The 21,321-nt window shown below is 41.0% G+C and overlaps 2 protein-coding genes across 3 annotated transcripts; both read left to right on the plus strand.

Moving 5' to 3' along the window:
* The first annotated feature begins 367 nt into the window (after positions 1-367).
* On the plus strand, positions 368-1,475 carry LOC100049341 (uncharacterized). 2 transcript variants are annotated; one of them, XM_011475852.3, is made up of 4 exons: positions 368-465; positions 620-675; positions 743-892; positions 960-1,475. In XM_011475852.3, the coding sequence occupies exons 1-4, from the start codon at positions 461-463 to the stop codon at positions 1,388-1,390; spliced, it is 642 nt and encodes a 213-aa protein (XP_011474154.1). In that variant the 5' UTR covers positions 368-460; the 3' UTR covers positions 1,391-1,475. The 2 variants fall into 2 exon arrangements, with proteins under 2 accessions (XP_011474154.1, NP_001098225.1); NM_001104755.2 differs by having other exon boundaries at positions 424-465; positions 617-675; positions 960-1,468.
* Positions 1,476-3,538: 2,063 nt separating this feature from the next.
* On the plus strand, positions 3,539-4,633 carry LOC100125455 (uncharacterized). Its single transcript, NM_001104902.1, has 5 exons — positions 3,539-3,573; positions 3,738-3,793; positions 3,861-4,010; positions 4,078-4,516; positions 4,583-4,633. The coding sequence occupies exons 1-4, from the start codon at positions 3,569-3,571 to the stop codon at positions 4,506-4,508; spliced, it is 642 nt and encodes a 213-aa protein (NP_001098372.1). The 5' UTR covers positions 3,539-3,568; the 3' UTR covers positions 4,509-4,516; positions 4,583-4,633.
* The last annotated feature ends 16,688 nt before the right edge of the window (positions 4,634-21,321 follow it).

Consider the following 21,321-nt stretch of genomic DNA (forward strand, 5'->3'; position numbering starts at 1 on the left):
TTAAGGTGCTTTCAGCTGTCACTGAGGTAAAAGCCATTCCACTGAATCACTATTATCTAAGGTTATTCTTGAAAACAGAAACGGGTGCTGTGTTTAACCTGTCCATCACCAGGGCTGAAGTGACACTCACTGCTTTGCTGGTGTGAGACTGTACCTGGCAGACTTATAAAGAAAATAGAAAGAATTGGATATATTTGTGTAAAATAAAGCCAATGTTATTTAACCAAATTTTCTTTAGTTTGGGTATAGAAAATTATCTAATTTAAAACAGTAGACACTTAAAAACAAGGCATTTAAAATTAAACAATGGATGACTTGCACCATTGAGCAGCAGCTGTGTCCACTCAACAATCTTCTTCAGTCAGTGTGAGGATCAGATAATAGCAGCTCCTGCAGTTGGGAGTCAGTAGTACAGCTCTCTGAGTTTTGTTTTGGGTATTAGTCAGTATTATCCAGCAGAATGAGGTGAGTTCATGTCAAGATGAGTTTTTTTTCCCCCCCCCCTCTTTTTTTCCTCCCTCTGATGGTTTCCAAAATAGTTTGCACTTTGACAATGAGCACATGTTTTCCTGTCTATCAATGGTCAGCATTGCTTTATGGACTTAACTGTTGTCAGCAGGGTGTTGTGGATTTGTCTCCTGATGATTGGAAGCATCAACTGCCTTCCCCAAGGAGGCAAGTCTGTAATAAACCAGATCCATGCAGTTCAGCTGTGGCTGCTTCACCTGACCCTCTTTTGCAGGTGTCCCAAATATGGCAGTCCCTCGCTCCATGTGGCTTCCTCCTTACTATGGGCAAGAACCATCTAGACCATCCTATGAAGAGCCTTCTGGACAGTACGGTGGTTATCCCACCTTCCCAGGATCTTACAGCCCGGAGCCTCAAACTGGGGGTAATTCTCTACTTTGGTGATGGGTTGCGGTCTTAACTTGGTTTCACTCTTCTCCTGGCTTTTTCAGGCAGTGGAAGTCCTCCCATGTGGTACTCTGCTTCCTATCCTGAACAAGAGCCAGCCAAGCCAACTTATCAGAGACCAGCACAGTCCAGTGGTCACGGCAGCTATGGTGGTGTTGACAGCAGCTACTCTGGTTCTGGATCTCAACACTCTGGTTCCCAGGGCGCTCAGTCTGGAGCTCCAGGCAGCCAGCACCAGGTTGAACAGGAGAGCTGGAGCTCCTCATCTGACGACGAGGACGAGCCAGAGTTCACTCCAGTGAGCGAGGAGGATCAAGTGTACGCTTTCAAGACTCGCTCTCGCTACAACCAGAAACGGCTGCTGTTCAGTCAGTTCCGCTACACCCCAACAGAACCCCGTGTTCCTCAAGAACCAGTGTTCCCGTACCCCAGCAAGTCTCATCAGGGCAAAAGTTCAGCCAAGGGCAGCCGCTAGGATCTGTCATTTCAGGATCATTAATCCATGACTGCTGTGCAGGTTTTCATGTACCAGTCTAATAAAATACCATTCCTGAAAACTGTCTCAAGCTCTACTTCAACTTGTGTGGGGTAGATGTAGCTTAACAAGCTTCAGTTTTGAAGGTGGTACACTGGAAATAAACACTTTACCTCTGATACACCCCCGCTTTCTCCACTGACCTTGCTGTGATTGGCCAAACGCTCCCCTTTGATGTGCACATCCATCTTTGCAAAAGTTCCATTTTAAATCTTTTTGCGCGACAAATGGGATGGATCGTTGCAACACTGACTCTATGTTAAATGGGTGCCCCCCCCCCCCCCCCCCCCCCCACACACACACACACACAAGGAATGAAGGTCTGTGCTTCGGAGATTTGAGGCTAGGAAAATGAGCTGCAAAAAAACCCATTGTGTGCCAAAGGTTGTATGGTTTACTCTGAAATGCTTAGGAATGGTATAGGCCCTTCAATCTTACCTGAATTTAAGACTTTAGTACATGAGTATTAAATCAGATTATTCCAAAGTAAATGCATGTATAGAAGCCAATTTAGACTTGTTTTGCACAACTTTTACCTTAAGCTTCCGAATTTGTTCAGGGGGGCTGCACTTGACTCTCTAAGCTTGTATTTTTGGTTGAACCAAATAACCATTGAAGCTAAATGCTTTAACTGCACAGCTCTCATGCAATAGTCTTGATTTTGCTGTTAAAGGTGCCAGTTTTGATATCTGATTCAGGTGTCACTGAAGTGAAGTGGAACTCACCTGGGGTCACCTCTGCAAGGGGACTTTAAGCCAACCAAAAGGTTAACCGTTCAACTATTGAGACCATGACTTTTTTTTTTTTTACAGTTAAAAATGGAAAAATGTTAGTGAAGATGTAGCTGGACCATCTGCCATCTCATGGTTGGATATTACTCCCATGAACCACCTGACGCTTCAGGACAAATGTGGAAACTTGGATGTTATTTTAAATCAATTTTTAAAATGTTATCTGCCATTGAGTTGCATTAATTTTAAATGTGGAAGATCTCATCTTTCAAATTTGTGTAAGTTTTACACATACCAAAGAAAACGCCAAACATTTTTTAAATGATGGACCAAATGAGAACTAGATGTTTCTAACCTGTCGTATTAAAATTCCCACCCATCCTTCCATGTCTTCAGAACTCACTGAATCCCTTTTTGGGTCACGGGGTTGCTGGAGCCAATCCAGCTACTGTTGTGCAAAGGTGGGATACACCCTGAACACTTCACCAGCCTGTTGCAAGGCCACACATTCACAGCCACACCTAGCAGAAATTGAGAGATACCAATTAACCCATGAGCCTTTGTTTTTGAACCAAGAAAGGAAACCAGAGTGTGAAAACCCACGCATGCTCGAGGAAATCACGCAAACCACACAAAGGATCCAGCCAGAATTCAAACCAGGGCCTTCTCACTGTGAAGCAAGATCGCTAACAAGTACAGCACCGTACACCATCTTCCTAAGGAATTTTCTCCTCATTAAAATGTGGCGGAAATAAATGCCATTAAAGTTTGTAAAGAAAATGTTTTTTTTACAAAAGGCCTTACAAAATCATGTGCTGTACACACCATTCTTCAGTTCAAACAAATATAATGAAAGTAATGACATTAAGAATTGTTTCTGTCTTTAGGTTGTTATTTCAACTTTAATACAGAATTATTGCTGTCAATACTATTTTGACTGAAAATATATGTGTAAGAACAAAAAGCACATGACACCAAGATGTGAAAAATTAAAGTAAAAAAATGTTTTTGACATGAGATGTTGCAACAAGACTCTGAAGTATAGATTTTTCTGGGGTTTTGTTAAAGTAAACGTTTAAAATTTTAGAAATGAGAAAATATTTTTGATCCAAAACACATCATTTAATTCTGTAAACATTGGCTTAACCAGGCATTCAAAACAAAACATATTTGTCTAAGAACTTCTGTTCATGTGAACTTGGTGACAGGTTTAAGATGGGATTGGTCAATGAAACAGAATGGATGACTATTCTTGTTAAGCAGCAGCTGCTTCCACTTAACAATTTTCTCCAATCAGCTTTGCGGATCAGATATAAGCAGCAGGATGAAGGCATTGGAACATGTCACTGAGTTTAGTCTTGGGCATCAGTCAATAGCAACCAGCAGAATGAGGTAAAGGAAGTAGGTTATGATGGTGCTTTGTGGTTTACAGATCTGCTCTTGTTTGGCTGAAGTGATTGTTAAACTTTAATTTTGTAAAAGCCTATGTGAATTGCCTCATGTCTGATCTGTGGCACTGGTTGACATTTCTGCTTGGTCTGGACTGTTGTCTACAGGGTGTTGTGGATTTGTCTCCTGATGATTGGAAGCATCAACTGCCTTCCCCAAGGAAGTAAGGCTGCAAAAAACCAGATCCATGCAGTTCAGCTGTGGCTGCTTCACCTGACCCTCTTTTGCAGGTGTCCCAAATATGGCAGTCCCTCGCTCCATGTGGCTTCCTCCTTACTATGGGCAAGAACCATCTAGACCATCCTATGAAGAGCCTTCTGGACAGTATGGTGGTTATCCCACCTTCCCAGGATCTTACAGCCCGGAGCCTCAAACTGGGGGTAATTCTCTACTTTGGTGATGGGTTGCGGTCTTAACTTGGTTTCACTCTTCTCCTGGCTTTTTCAGGCAGTGGAAGTCCTCCCATGTGGTACTCTGCTTCCTATCCTGAACAAGAGCCAGCCAAGCCAACTTATCAGAGACCAGCACAGTCCAGTGGTCACAGCAGCTACGGTGGTGTTGACAGCAGCTACTCTGGTTCTGGATCTCAACACTCTGGTTCCCAGGGCGCTCAGTCTGGAGCTCCAGGCAGCCAGCACCAGGTTGAACAGGAGAGCTGGAGCTCCTCATCTGACGACGAGGACGAGCCAGAGTTCACTCCAGTGAGCGAGGAGGATCAAGTGTACGCTTCCAAGACTCGCTCTCGCTACAACCAGAAACGGCTGCTGTTCAGTCAGTTCCGCTACACCCCAACAGAACCCCGTGTTCCTCAAGAACCAGTGTTCCCATACCCCAGCAAGTCACATCAGGGCAAAGGTTCAGCCAAAGGAAGCCGCTAAGATCTGTGGTAAGGGCCGGTTCAAACTTGCATTACTGTGGATGCTGGTTGTAAATCCCTGGATTTATCTTGCAGGTCTCCTGGGTTACTGATATTTTCAAATGTGAAATTAAAGTTTCCTCTGACATGTCTGAGTTTTGCTCTATTTTAAAATGGCATTTTGAAATTTTGCTGGTGTAACTGTCTTCTCAACCTGCTCATTGCATTAAACATTCAGTACCTGGCTAATGCACCCCCCCCCCCCCCCCTTTTATGTTGCCCAACACTAAAAATCTCAGATGCTTAATGTTAAGAATCTGGAGAAATTGCCCTGCCCCAACTACTGTCTTCATGGTTTAGGCACTGAATACTAATGACCATTCCAAAGATGTGGGATGCAATTTCCCTCTGAAAATGTCAAATGAGGCTAGTCACTTTGTGTGTGACTTGTGTTATGATTTTCTGTTAACTTCAACACTGATCTAAAAGTGTCAATGGAAACTGTCTATACATCTGAAGGTTTATCTGGAGCTTTGACCCATCTGCAGCAATGACATGTTTTGGTGTCATTGAGGGTCTCTAAGGCTGCTTGTCGATTCTAGACCACACTTGTTTAAGTCTCTGCTTAACTCAATTGCTCTTGTAGAGTTGGGACAAAGAATAAGCAAATCTGTAGTCCTGTTTATACAGTACAAGGCTTTTAAAAATAGTAGGGCTGCAGACATAAATTCCTCAATTTTGGTGCCGTGGTTTCCGGAAGTTTGACTATTAGAGATAGGGGCAGGTAAAAATGCGCAAGTGCTAAGGGGTTTGGGGCATGGTATTACACAGGGCAGTCGTTGTGCAGAAGTAGAGGGGTCGTCGGCTCGGAAAACTTGTCAGAATACTTTATCCCGGGGGAAGATGCATTTACAGAAGAGCTGTCAGAGTTTCTACCTTCAGAGGAAGTTATGTACAATTGCAAGTTTGGTTCCCGCCTTGTCTGAAGTGTCCAGTGGTTTTAGTTTAGTGCCAGTGTAATTGGAGTGTGCATTTCTGTGAATGGGACAGACTGTCCAGCGATCTGGGCCTCAAAGCAAGTTAAAAAAAATGCTTTAAATACAATTTACCATCTGACAGAATACTGTCAGCATTACTTCTGCTGCACAATCTTTGTAAATGTGGAAACGACTTGTAACTTTGTTTTACACTTTTTTGCAAGATGTTTCCCACAGTTTTTAAATGAGGTTTGTTTCAGTACCCTCTTTTAGTGTTGTCCTCCACACTTAAGGTATTTCATTTTATCCCGTAACTGCTTTTGGCTTGTAGATGTTAGTAAACACAGTGGAATGAAATTACAAAGGAGATAAAATACTACCAGCTTGAACTTTTCCAGTCTTGCAGCTTGTTGAAAAGTTGTTTCCTTGGTTCTTGGGATTTTTAACAGTCCTGCAACTTTTAAATGCTTTTCACGTAGCATCCATCTGCACATCATGTTTATATGCACTTGTTAATCATTGGATCATGAATGAAATGATCTCTCATTAACAAGTTACTCCCAGCTTTTTTTTAATCTACTTACAAAACTGTCCAGTGAGTCTCATTGTGAATGTTCAGCTCAACACGTCTCTCAAAAGAAATGATCTTTTGTGCTGTGAAATTGTCATTCAACTTGTTAACTGGAGCCTTGTAGTTGTCGTCATTCGCAGTAACATTCAGAGTAAAGAAAATGGCTCAAACTTCCACTCCTGACAAATGCAGCGATAAAGATTTGTTTCAGGGCATCTTCAAACTCCTGAAGCAGCCAAGCAGAGTTTAAAACTTTTCTACCACTTCTGCCAGTGAATACCGTAGCACATCAAAGTGAGTAACCACTGGTTGAATTTACCTCCAACATTCAATCACATTTTCCTCCAAACCTGTTTTTGTTCAGAAATGATCACGGTTTACCCGACAAGCTGGATCCCATCCTCATCGCTATTTGTAGTGTTTTCCTCTTGCATAAACTCCAAATCTTTCCTTCCTGTCTGATAGGCGTCACTAAGCTTCTCCACACATACTCATTACAGTAAAGCTTCATGATGTCATCACTGATAGGTCCGTGTGTAGCCGTAGACTACATTATACAGGGTGGTTTGGCTCTTGGTATCTGTTTAATGCAGCTTTTTTTTTTTCTTGAAGTCGTTGGCTCTTCTGTCGCTCTTCTGTCTCCTAGTGGTTGTTTGAGAAATGAAACTTACCAAAGACCTTTCTGTGGTCAACTGATATCTTTGGGCATTCATTTTGATACACTGTGTTACCGGCCAGAGCGGTGGCTTCAAGCAGATGTAGGTAAGGCGTGACTGAAGTGAGCATCTCTATATGCATCAAGAAAGTTACCATAGGTGTGGTGGGGGGAATCTGGTAATTTTACAAAATAAACCATCATTTGAAACCAGATAATCAAGAGACCGGAAATGATGGATATTATTTATTCTTTATGAATAACCCAGTAAACTGATAGAGTAAAGCTGGTCCACATCCTGTGAATTGTAGAGCAGAACATCACACTGTTAAAATACAACTCAAATTGAGATAAGAAATGGAAAGATTGGACACATTTATAAACAAACAGCGGTGATTCAAAAATTTGAATTAAAAAAATTTGAATCACGATGACTGTTCAAAAATCTTTGGATTGATACGAATTTTGAACCTGCCTCCCCAGTAATATCAGTGAAATACCTTTCCTGTTGACTGCAGCTCCAGTTTTGCCCGTTCTAAGGAGGTTGAGTGGCTTATATTGATTACATTGTAAAGCTGTGACTGCTTTTCATGGTCTTCTGTGACGCCCCAGTCATTGTCTTTGCTTTTGAACCCTGCCAGCAGAGTGCTTCTAATGTGCTCATTAAAATTTGATGTTTTTCTGCTTTTAAAATGGTGATCTTGTTGATACAAACTGGTTTAAATAATTAATCAAAAGCAGTGCAGTTTGGACCGTTCTGAACTTTTAAACTTGGCTAGGATCTGGTTCATTTGTTGGCACATTAAAGGTAAGAAAGAAAAAAGTACAAAAGTGATTATACGTCAATGTACCGCATAAGGTATTGTGAATCAAAAGTTTTCCATGAGCCTTTACGTGCACTCACAAAAAATCAGATAATTTAAAGTAATCTGATTGTTCTGAGCTTCCTGGTTCCTGTCTCCAGCTCGACTCGCGCATTTGACTGTCCCCACAACCACGGCTGGAAGAAGCTCGTCTGCTGGACTTTATATATGTAATTGTAGATTTAGATAAGTTAATTCTTCTCTCAGAGTTCTGGTAAATCGCCTGTCCGTCCTGGGGGAGGATCCCTCCTTCATGTGGGCACCCCTGAGGTTTCTTCGTTTTTTCCGGAATCCGTATTTTTTTGGGAGTTTTTCCTTACCGCGAAGGGGGGTCTAAGGGCAGGGATGCTGGTATAGCTTAGTCAGTTTGTTAGTTCATTTTAGTATTTTCCTATTGAACTCTTTGTATTCATGATCCTTCTAAGTTCATGTTTTACTTCGAAGCCCATCGAGACGACTGTTGTTGTGATTTTGGGCTATACAAATAAAATTGAATTGAATTGAATTCATTTTCGTCAAGTAAGTTTATTTTGGGGAACACGTGGACATGGGATTTAAACGTTCTGTTCCTTCAAAACTTCGACTGTTGTAAAATCAACTTTACCAACGTAGGAACTAATGTCCATAAACTTGACCACCATTTGCAACTGTCTTCCGGGCTAACTCCACAAAGAGGATTCAACTATTACTCCATGCTACTCTTGATCTTTCATCTTGATTAGGTGATTTCTGCGTTCTGGGCTTTGTTTACATGTGCAGATGTATCACTGAGAAATTACATGGCTACGTGCCAAAGCATGTCAGTTATTTGAGGAGAAATCCGCATTTTAACCCACTTACATACATGGTATCAGATCGAAGACATTTGATTATTCTGTCTGCATGGCCACTTAAGAAAATATGATGAACTAGAATGTTGATAATGATTGATACTTGGTTTGCCTTTAATCAAGCTCAACATCTGCAATCAAGCAATTAAATTAAAATAAATTAGAAATAAAATACAATTACAATGAACAGATCTTCCAGGAGTCCTTGAATGAAGGGAGAAAAGCTGCCATCTGATGCTAGCTGCCACGTTGCCACTCGTTTTGACTATGAGTGACTGGAAAGCAGAAAAGGAGGCCTACACTGAATATTTGACAAAAAAGAAATGTGTTGCCACAGTACAAACCTAAAAGCTTGAACATCCTGTCTAGCTCAACTTCAACATTATTTCAGGCAGCATTACGTTGTTTCATTCATATGAAATCTGTCTGGAATACCACTCTAGGCATCCTGGTGGGAAGCAGTCCATAGTCCTGGAGGGGTGGTGGGTGGGCAGATTTTGATCAAACTGACCACAATGGGTTATGACAGCCTGAGCTGTAAGGAAAACAAAGCATTATTCCAATCATGTTAACACATGTTATTTATGAGTCTCTGCTCACCTCTAACTGTCCTTTTGAGTGTTGGACATCATTTGAGTTCAAACAGAAGCTAATTTTTACAAAATGTCTATTTGTCAGAAGTCAGAGCTGTCTCCCCCTCTGTTCAGCAACGGGAACTATCCCCAAAATTCTAAAGGCACCACATTTCCCAGCAACCTCAGCGTGCTGCGCACCTGACTCTCATTTACCAATTCAATCACAGTATACTTAAACCTCTCTCAGTGCAAAGTACTGTTTGTGCCACTCTGCCTGCATTACTGAGCGTTACATACAGACCTGCTCTTCTGCTGTCCTGACCCTGCTTTGTCCCTGACTCTGTCCGCCTGCTGCCTGCCCAGAATCTCACCTGGATCCTGACTACTCCTGTTTCTTCTCTGATGCTCCCATGCTTGTTATTTACTCCTGCCTGCCAGACCCTGATTAAGTTTTGTTGACTTTTAGTTGTGCTAATAAAACCTGCTGCAATTGGAACCAGCTGGCCACCTGTTTTGTGACATGTTTGGTACCACATCAGCTCATGCTGCAGTTGTGAATCTTTTTTTAATGGCTGGAGTTTTTAAACACCATCATAACCAGAAAGTTGATCATAATTTCTAAAGGAATCGAGACATTTCACCTCAACCTTAAAGGTCTTTTAACCAAACAACTCTTGCATTTATATTATTAAAGTTAAAATGTAAGACAGGAACTTGTCTCCATGGTAACCCTGCAAAATACAATATTTACCAAACGTTTGTGATCGATGCATTGAGTTGAAGTCATCACACCAAAAATCTGATTTTTGTCCTGGAATTTGAAAGCATTCTTTGCCCTTTATGTAAATCAACGGTTGAAGGCAAGCTCCAAATTAACACGGTTATCATCATGGTAGCATCAACGCTGATTGCTAAGACAAACATGATTACTGACGTGCAGACTTTAAAATTACTACGTATATTAATTAACTGCATCCACCATGGTCACCATGGATGTTCTTGTTTTAAACAATCGTTTAAAAAAGCTGGAGGATGTAGTGAAGGAGGACATCATGATGGTTGGTGTGAGTGAGGAAGATGCAGAGGAGAGGATTAGACAGTGGCGGTTCTACATTAACTTACTCCCTGGGCGAGTAACCCCACCAGCCCCGCGCACACATACAAAATTTGACAACATCCTGTTGTGTTCCCTATCTTCTATTTAGCCATTTTACTCAAAAAATGCATGAATTTTCTAGACTCCTATTACAGGGGGGTCAAACTCAGTCACACAGGGGCCTAAGTTAAAAACACGCTTAAGGTTTTGAGCCGAAGAAGATAAACATTTACTGAACACACTAAAGCTAAACTTTTAAACCTTTTACACTGAACTTTTTGAACATAAATTTGAATAAAAACAGGAACATTAATCCAGAATAACTCAAGTTAAACCTTAAATAACTTGTAATATTTTGTTCTCCATTTAAATATATTCTGTCAACATTATACAAATATGAACATGCTGCAGGACAAAAAACAAAGAAAGCCTGGAAATATTAATAAGAAATTACATATCAAATAATTCCATTTTTTTTGCTCTTTCATCATTTTTTAGAGCATTTTTTTTTTTTTTTAGAGCTGGACTCCTGCTTCATTTTTAGCAATAATTTCTTAATGTGTGACGTCCTGTGTGTGTCTTTGTGAAACATATCAGAGGGATTAGATCTAAAAAATAAAACTTATTGTGATTAATATGTTTAGGTCTTATAAAACATTAAAGACTAAATCATAGAACTCATCAGTGGGATTACTCCAAAAATATTTGGCATTTCCCTAAATTTGTGCAACACCAACAGTAGAAATCCTCCAAAAAAACTCAATCCATAAAAAAATGGTCTGCGCTCATCCCCCCTCCCCCTCCCCTTCCCTCTGACACACGCGGCTCCGTCTCTATGACGGGAGGCGCAGCTGCGGCTCAGAGTTGATTGTCAGATAGAAAAAGACTCCCAATCACCTGTTAGTGTGATTCAGCCAGCCACCGGCGAGTTGCGCTCCCCTCTCGAGTTTTTTGACTTATGTTCCAAAGACTGCCGCAAAGAGGTGTGGCAGCAAGCGTCTTGTAGCAGAGGGCGGTGGTCACGTGCGCATCGGGTCTGCTGTGTCGGAGCAAAGAATTGTGGGAAATAATCTCCATTGCCTGCTTTTTTCGAAATTGGGTTGAGCACGGATGTTTGTTCTGCCTAATTCCTTTTCATGTGCCTGTTTTACGTTGTTTCACTCTGAGGTATTCTTTTTTTTTTTTTTTTTGCACCATAAGTGTGAAGAGGAAATAGGAGGAAGACATTCTTAATAGTCTGATGTGTCACAGGAAAAGCAATAAGTGTCGGCTGCTGAAGCAATTTCAAATTAAAAGCTCCAGGCTTCCTCTTTGAATTCAGTAAGTAGCACATTATGTGTAACGCATCAGGCACGGCAAATGCCGCCCCCTATGACGTGCCGCCCTGGGTGACCGCCCACATCGCCCATATCAAAAACCGCCACTGGGATTAGATGGAGGAAGACAAAACCCAAAGATGGAATGTTTCTTTTATTCTATTTTTTCCCTCTAATTATGATGCTAAACTTGGGATTAAACTTGACTAAAGACAAAGACACATCAGGCACAGGCGGGTAACGAAGTCGATTTGCTTCCTCGAGTCCTGTCACACAGACACACACTGCACATCTCTGGCACATTTGGTCACAACCATGCAAGTCTGCATTGAATATTCAAGACTCACTAAAGTTTGTATTTATTTTACGTCATTACATTTCTTTTGTGCATTTCATAACATACTTCGAATAGAAGTAGCTATTCCAATAACAGCTGGTGACTCCTGCTCAGGTTTGTTCTCTTTCTTCAAAAGCAAATTGCAAGAGTCTTCAAGGACTGTTTGTAGGAGGATTTTAGTGCTGCTCTGATAAACATCTGTTGAGTGTTGGAAATGTTGATTTCTTTTTTTTTTCTTAAACCTTGAGTTATTTGTTTCGAAAATGTTTTCTTTCATACGAAGAATGAAGGATAAAACGACAAAGCTTGGTTGAGGTTTGAAGTAGGAATACACGAATTGCAATAATCTGTTTTGAACACATTTCATATCTACATAAACACTATTTTCACCTTCTTAGATTGCATACAAAGAAGGTTCTTTAACCTCGTCATTTTGTAAAATGACAATAGACGTGTTTTTTCATGAAGTTGGACATCATATGTGAGGAGAGCATAAATCTCACCTAAGTAATAGGACTCAGCTGAGATTTTCTTCTGTTCTGTTAAAGTCAGTTAAAGTCTAGACCTAGATCTCAAATTGTTGGACTTTGTGCTTAAGAAACTCTTCACTGTGTAGTTGGTGCTGTCTTACAAAAGCACAGCTTAAATTTTTAACTGTTAACATTACGTCTTTCAGACGTAATCAGATTAGTTCTTATTGTATATTTTTCTTGTTGCTAAACATCTGTACAACCTTTTTTGTTGAGAATATGATATAAAGGATCATATTTCTCCAGAGTAAGCCTGTTTTCAGCAGCTATTTGTTGTGTAGAGAAAAAAAACTGTAAAGTTACTCACCTTACAAATTATTTCTGATTACATGTATGTTACAAACAGAAGAACTTTCCCAGTCTTTTCGATTATAGGGCCTATACCGTGCAAAATAATTCTTTTGAGCTTTTAAATGTATCATAATGTTAATTCCTCACCAAAAGAACCACCGAAGCGGTACTTTGAACTATTCACACATTTCTGAGTTTTCTTTTAATAAACTGCGCTCTGAGCACCAGCCCCTCCCAACCCATGAAAACGAGCGGGTTCTCACATTGTGACATCACATAGTGAGAGCAGCCTCTTTCAGGAAGAGTCTGCGCTGCCAGCCCCACCCCCAGGCTAACACACAAACTCACTTTCTCCACTAAGCTAGCAGATCTGCTTCTCTTTTATATGCACAATATATATCCATTTTTGCAAAAGTTCAGATGTTGTTTTTTCATGGGCAAAACGCAGACACGCTGCCGAGGCCAGCTCTAGGTTGAAATGGGCGGACCCACACAGAGTTAAAGGCGGTGCCTCAGAGATCGAGTCGTCTTACTTTCGGGCTGGGAAAGAACTCAGGAAAATAAAAACTATTTAATAAAAAAATCATTGTTTTGTATGCCAAAGGTTAAATATTGTCATATACATCTTAATTGCTGAATATAAAAGGCTCAAAAATAGCATTGCATAGGCCGTTTAACAGATGTTCGTAGACTAGAATGGGAGGCAGAGTCTTTAACTTTCTGTCTCCTCTTCGTGTGACTATGCATGCAAATGCAGAGCTTTAGTTCAGGATCTCGACATTGTCTCAATTGAGAGAACCTTTTGGAATGAACTCATGTAAAGTTTACCTGAAAGTATCATTTTGGGATTGTAGAACAACCTTTGATGTGGATGTGTTTAATGGGCTGACACCCCTGAGGCTAAATATTTGGGTAGAAGAGGACTGTGTGTACTGGAAAAACTGGAAAAATTGTGACATTTGAAGAAAAGAAATGACTGATTTCATATGTAATGTACCATTGTTACATCTTTGTTGCGATGAGGGTGAATAGGCAGAGTGAAGAAACCCTGAAACCCTTAAAATAGAGACAGCTGAGATCAGTCTTTCTTCCAGTATTTCTTCCAGGCCTTACTCTAGGCCTTGAGTGCTAGAGTGCGTTAAACGTGGGTTCTTGAACACGCTTTTAGCATACAGGATTGTCGCTACCCAAATCGCTTTGAACAGCTGTAAGAGGCTTGGTATGAAATGTGGAAGCGCTGCAAATCTTGTGAATCTTGCTCCAGGCATTTTATTTCACAGCTCCATTCCGATACATTAAAGACTTAGTGTCATAATAATTATAGCCCGGCAGAAACCGCAATTCATAATTTCTCCTTTGCGATTGCTTTTCGAACGGTTGGCACTTCCATGTAAATAAAGCCTGGATGCTAAGCTAAAATTAAAAATCTCAGAGTACTCCTGAAAATGATTAACACGATAAAGAATGAGGGATTAATTGAGCAAAATAATCAAGACGATAACACTAATGCAGATAATATTGCCATAAATGACACTTCTCATATTTAAAAAGCCATCAGGAGGAACAGCAGAGTAAAATGTTCTCTGTGCAGCTTTTTAGGGATAATACTTTGGTTTCACCAACGTTTCGTGGCATCTTGTGAACCAAAAAATGCAGCCGTTTTTTCTACTGTGTGAGACCCTTGTGCTATCCTAAGCACTTTACCATTGGCAGTTGGGTCATCTAGACCCACAAGATGGTGCGCTGAACCTTTTTTCTTCAATGATTTGTGATCTTCACTGGTGTCCATGGATTACATGAAATCTTTCCACCTTTATCCACCTTTATCATGGTAGGAGAACACGTCAATGCAAGGGTGATGTCGTCTAAGATAGCACAAAGGTTAAGGAGGTGAATGTGATTTTCTTTGGTGATTGACTGAAACAAAAAATCTGCATCTCATGTGTACGAAGGCAATGAAACATTCAGTATTGATTACTTAAGGAACAGCATGTGTTAAATGTCAAACTGGTCTGCATAGCAGGTAAAAGCACACAGAGCTGCTATGTTGCATCTGTGCTCCATCACTCCCTCATTCAGGAATGAAACTCCAAATTACATGACCTCCTTCATGAGGGGGAGTAACACCAAGAGGGCATTGAACCCTCCTCTGCTGAGCACCTTGACTTTGGTCTTGGAGGAGCTGATTTCAGCTGCTTTTCACAGGCGAACCTCTCCAGAGAAAGATGGCAGTTCAGCAAAAGCAACAGGAGCACAATGTTCTGTAAAAACAGAAATGTAACATCGTGAAAACGTTCTTTTCAGGAGGATTTCTGAGCCTAATTGACTTTAAAGGAGGTGAGTCAGATCCCAGGGGTCCATCTCATACTACTGGGAGCAGTGAAGCAGCAGAGAGAAGCTTTCAGTCATCAACACAGCAACTCGTAATTAAACTTTCCATGTTAGCAAAGGGGGCACCAACAGCTCTTTCATTGCAGCAGACAGAAAAAATGTGAGAAGCGTTTGGCAGAGGGAGCAGAGCAGATGGATGACACGTCAGGCTGGATTCCCTTCTGAAATGGGAAGCCGTCCAGCAGAAGCAGCAGCAGCCAGTGGGGACTCCAGTGTACAGGATGAAGTACAAACAAGTCAGGTGCTGATGAGACATAAAGTGGAAGAATCAGTTTTACAGTGAAGTGTAAGAGAGCTTCTTGGCACAAGTTACCTACAAAATAGACAGAAATTGTGTCGAGTTCTTCAAGGGTGTTGTCAGTTTTTGGCTTTGTTTTCCTCCTCTCACCCCTCAAATTCAGAGGCCGTCATCTGCCTCTTCTCCATTTTAAAGTCAGACTCCAATCATCTTGAATCACTGTAAAAGAGTTCCCAGTGGCCTTTTAACTAGGATTATGCCGTTTTTAGTCGACATTTTAAAGAACCTGTTGTTTTCGGGGACACAGTTTCTGCAGAGCGGCAGTAGTTCATTATAAATTCACCTCGGAGTTGTGTGACTGTTGGTGTGGAGTAAGGCCGCCCCCTCATCCCATCATCCATGTGTTTACATGCTCTCCCGCTAGCTTACAGCTCCTCACACGTCAAACCTATCATTGGCGGTGCGACAAAAATGGTCAGCAATAATGGAGCTATCCAGCCGTACAGTTACGATCCAGATTCCAGCTCAGACGAGGAAAATGAAGATGTACATGGATCTATTTATCTGCAAGTAGATGCATCATGATACAGTGGAGCAGGGAGCTTGTGGCCCCGCCCACTGTACCTCACTGCTACAACCTTTTTCCAATAAATACTTCAATGCAATTTTAATCCTAATTTTCTTTGAATGTGTTCTCCATCATCAGAAAAAATGCCACAAGAATGTTAAAAACACCAAGAAAACAATTTTCATTGCAGTGGGTCTTTTACTACTTTCCCATGATTCACTCTCAGCTCTGCCAACTTCTCTGTATCTCTTCGGTGCATCTTTGCCACTGCGGCAATCATGACGGGTCTCATTTTACACCCTTCAGAGTGGTGAATGAGGTAGCCTCATCCACATTTTCATGTCCCGGGATGATTTATTGTTAAATCATGTGACAAAAGAGACGCAGCAATGGATTACTCAGATCACTGATAAACCCCTTTTAAAAACCTGTGAGAAAGAAGTTGCGTCATTACAAGGCAATTAGTCAGTGGAGGGTGTGTGAGAAGAGCCAGCTCTCAATAATGAGTGCCATACGCTCCAGCTGGGTGTGTGCTTTGGCTGCTGCCCACCTGGCAGAGCAGGGGAGTATAGGATGTGTTTGCCTGCAGCTCCTGACGCACACTCGCAGCGGCTCCGAAAGATTCCTCCCCAAAGGGCCTGACGTGCTGAACTTCTGAACCCACAGGAGGACACACGAGCCTCCGCCCACACACAGAAGAGCCGTAGACGTTTTGCAGACTGCCCTACTAAAATAAGCCACAATGAACTTCAGCTAATGATCCTGTTAACATGGCAATTATGGCTGCTAACCTTTGCATCACAGCCCTCAATGCAAAAGAGCCAGACAGACCATTAGTATTTTTCTCTAATGAAGAAGAAAATGTGGAGTTTGATCCAACAAGCTGAGCTCATTAGTCTATCTGCTCTCTAGCAGTAACCATCAGTTGTTTAGGACAAAAACGTGGAGCTTCAAAAACCAAAAACCTTTAATTTTACTCACTGACAATGACATGATTAGGTTAAAATGCTTCGTATCAACAGAAAAGACTTTTTCAATTGGTGTATAGAGGTGTGTTGGGTTAAAACGACCTGCAACATCAGAATAACAACATAAGGAAAAAAAGACAACAGACCAAAGGTACCTTTTTACGAGGAGAAACGAAGAGATAATACCCAGCAACAATCTCTCTCCGTTCTGGAGCATATTCTGCCGCCTCCTCTTTTATTAAGTTTGTTGGCTATTCCCTAATTTACACATGCGCTGAGCACTAAGGAGGGGGAAACCGATAAAACACAACTGCAGCGTGATCAGGAAACATTTATTGCAACATGTCCGTCTTTTCACAGTCCTCCCACATCCTCTTTGGACCTGCAAAGTCTTTTCTCACGGATAACTGACACAGATAACACATAGCCTTCACGCTGATGCTGGGAAAACGCTAAGATAGTTGGTCTTCTCCTAAGAGTTTCACCTTCACCTTCCTGTGAAACAACTTGGACACAGACACTTCTGCATGCATGATTGTATTACCTATATAGCTAGGTAATGCATAAAGCAAATATGAGATAACTTATTTACATTTTTCCAACAAGGTGTCCTTTCAAAATGATATAACCTAAACTCCAAGTAATAAACTAGCAGGAAGTCTTTGTTACAACTGCCCTTACAGGTGGACGTGGGCTTTCTGTAGGTGAAAAATTGGCAAATTTAAACCTTGTGCTATCCTAGGCACTTTAACATTGGGAGTTGGGTCATCTAGACCCACTAGACAGTGCGCTGAACCTTTTTTCTTCAATGATTTGTGATTTTCACTGGTGTCCATGGATTACATGAAATCTTTCCACCTTTATCCACTTTTGTCATGATAGGAATGACACGTCAATGCAAGGGTGGGGTCATCTAAGATAGCACAAGGGTCACGATTGCAGACTTCTCTGTGAGCCCACAGAGCGACAATTTTCTAAGGCCACACCACACAAGGGTGAGATAGGTGAGACACAGGCATGTCGTACAGAATTTTCAGTTTTGAACCCTCCCAAACCCTGCGGACTCCACATGGGGCCCGTAAGTGCTGTTCAAAGATAAGTGTGATTATTATTTCACCTGTGCACCCCCATGCACGCAAAATTTGCCCGCGGTCACTAAGGGGGAGTAATCGTACCGAACGACTAGAGTATGGCATGAGGGCAACGTGCGACAGCATCATCAGTACGTCATAAGTGCATGTAACTTACAACTTTTTCCTTAAAAATACTCCCCAATACACGTAACACATGCACGACAATGGTATGTTCCATTTTCAAGATGTCCATTTACCCTTCAGCATCTGAGTTATCGGTGACGACATCTAAATAACACACGCTCTTTGACATGTTGTAAATTTTTGACCGTTTACAGAAACATCTGATTCAGTTGATTCTGACATAGAAAAAAAACGTCTTTGAACCAAAGTGCGACACTTAACCTTTGTTAAGTGTTGCATAACGGCACAAAGCCACTTTTCTTTGCAACAAAATCAGCTGGTTTATGTTCATTGCGTGAACACTTGACTACTGTGAGGCGCTTTGGTGGTCATACAAACCTCTAGAGAACTGCAAGACACACCTGAGCTCCCTTTAAGATGCAGTCGCTCCTGTCCACGGCCCTCCAGACAACCCAAAAGTCACCCATATGGGACGACCCCTTAATGGGTGCATGGCACTAAAGCATCAATAACATGTGACAAAGTACTTTAAAACGATTTTAACAACAATCTTGTTTTTCTACTTGTCAATCATTCTAAGTTTCTTTTTTTTTATCTATTTCTTCTCCATGAGGCAAAACTTGCTGTCAAGCATCCGAACATTTTTACCTCATTTTCTTTTCCTTTCAGTCTGCGTTCAGTCTTTTTTTGTTTTTTTTGGTGTATGTCTTGTTTTTGTAGACCAGTGTAGCAATTTAATAAGTGGGATTTTTTTTTTGTCGCACTGAGGTGCACATGCCTCAGGTTCTCTATTTGATCTCTGTTTCTTACCATTTACTAAGTGAAAAGTCTGTATTTAAATTTTTATGGACTTAACTGACTGAAGCTGAGGGTTAGTACTTCAATTATTCTTCCGCTGCTTTTACTTTACCAAACAAACTGTTTTATTAGCTGACATTATTAAATTATTTCACCCCTCACTTAAGTTTTAACTGCTCTGGACAGCATTCATCACTTCAGGTTTTAGATTTTAAAGAAAGAAAAAAATTGACTTAGTTGTGTAATGCATTACAATTCTGAGACTGTAATGTTCCAAAGTAATAAATTACTTTAAAATCAGCATTCATTTGCTTGGGGAATTGAAATAGAGTTCAGTTTTGAAGTTTTAGTTTTTAAAAGCTGTGTAAATAAACATGAATGGACATCACCCACCTGTGCTTGTCGACAGAAATCCTTCCTATTATCTGCATGTCTAAAAACTCCTCCTCCGCTGTATGGAGAAGCATATTTTTCTCACTAATGCAGTTTTATATTTGTGCTCCCAAGCACATGAAAACTCAGACAGCAGCTCAGAGAGTAAAAAAACATGAAGCAGCTCTGAGGAGTTTATTGCCCTTATCATTTCTTGTCAACTATTTAAGGCCTGATGAGGCTTTTAGCATCCGGTAAGTGCACCGCTGAGCATCTGTTCAGTCCTGAGAGGATTTGATTACAGAAAGTTTTCTCAGAGACATGCTGCTCCTTTACTCACGACCAATTATTTGGCATTTGTCTCACTATAAATTGCGAAATTTTCATTTTTCTTTGACTCTATGGCATCCAGACACGATCAGACCACCTTTCACCTGAAACTCGTAAATGCTGTTAAAGCATAGGGGTTGTGGCTTAAAGCTCAGTTTTTAGTGTTGTTCAGGTTAATGAGAATATGGGCCCCACATTCGATGTGGGGAGTCCAATCTCATCAAACCCTAATGAATGCCAGGTGGTCAGAATGTGCAGAGCACACGTTCAAAGCGTTGACGTGCTCGAACCAAGGCGCAGCCAAGCCTTTTCACCTGAAAGCATCGTTGAAAATCTGGCAAATGAGCACATTTGCAAGTCTTCAGAATCTGATTTCTGCAGCAGTTAAGAAGAATCTGTTTTAGTACATCAATCAAAAACTTCATCTGATTTTTTGAATCATTCCTCTTTAAATGAAGCATTTGCGAAGGCTGATATAATCTAAATGGAATTAAAGAAATGTAAAAAAAAGCAAAAACACCTAGGTGTGTGACATTTTTTTCCCCCCCAATTAAGTCATCCCCTGTGGGAGTGGGGAGCTGCAATCACTTAGGAACACTTGGGAACTATTTGGTGGTTTAAACCCCCTTATTCCATCCCTTTACTGCCAACTGGGAGGCATTAGGTCCCATTTTTAGGAGTCTTTGCTGTGACTCAAACTTGCATTGTATTACTAGTGTCGCGGCAGACATTATTCCACCACACCATCGAGTCAGCCTACAGATAAATGTGCTTCAATAATCTCATACAGGAGCTTTCCACACATTCTTTACAGATCCAGAAAGTCAACAAGAATAGATACACCTCTTTGTTAACTAAGATTTTTCTTTTTTGTTTAGGTTTAATTTCCTCCTCACTATCAAGGGAAAAAAATTGTCTTGTCAAAGATTTCTTTAAATCCACCAAAACTACAAATCCACACCCCTTCACATGAGGTATTTTTTGAAAAGTCCCAAATGTCTGCTGTGGATACCAAAAGGAATGAGATCAGTATGCAAAGGTTGGGAGATGTTCAGATTTAGAAATGTCTATGTCCTCCATAGAGTACCCATTTTCATTGGTGCAAGTTTAAAGATCTTATACAGGAGTGCGGTAAAATTCTGGTCCCTGCCCCCCATCTGCACGATTATTAAGAGCCTTAAAAGGCTGAAATAAGTTTATGCACCAGACAGTTGGAGGAACGTCAGGTTTTCGCAGAAGTGTCCCTTTGAGTTTCCTGCTACACCAATTCATTATAGATAACATAAACAAAAAAGATAAACAAAAAAAAGTTTGGTAGATTAAAAAGAAAAATCTAATAAAGTAAAGTGATTATGCCCACAGTCACAATATAGTTTAATGTAAAACAATTTCATCTTTGGGTTTTTGGGCTTTCCATTTGCTCCTTTCAGCTTTGTCTTCTCCGTTTCCATGGTTTCAAGCATGAGCTGCTTTTTGCGTCCATCCATCTCTGTCCCCATGACCTCCCTGGCAGGTATTCAACCTCAGCAGGACAGGCTGCCTTTGGGCAAGCACAATAATCCTTGTTTATAAATAATGAGGGGAGGAAGCTGCTGTTTCTGCGACGCGTTCACACCAGTCTGAACGATCGGTTTAAAGCCCGCTCGGATTTGACGCCCCTTGACTGTTCCGGTGCTGCATTAAGCAGCAGTTGTTTGTTTTCTTATTTTCCTAGCAACAGAGAGTTAACTTTTTGACAGCTTGAATGAGGTACAAATCAAAATGACAAAAGAAAAATAACTTGAATACAAAAATACAGAAGCAGCAAAGATGTAGAAACAACTCCTTTTTTTGAAAAATGAAAAGCAGCAGAAAATGTTTTATCTGAAAGCACATGTTTGTGAATCTGCTGATCTGAAAACACCAGCGAGCA

The sequence above is a fragment of the Oryzias latipes genome, chromosome 6 (assembly GCF_002234675.1).
Source record: "Oryzias latipes chromosome 6, ASM223467v1".
Taxonomy (NCBI): domain Eukaryota; kingdom Metazoa; phylum Chordata; class Actinopteri; order Beloniformes; family Adrianichthyidae; genus Oryzias; species Oryzias latipes.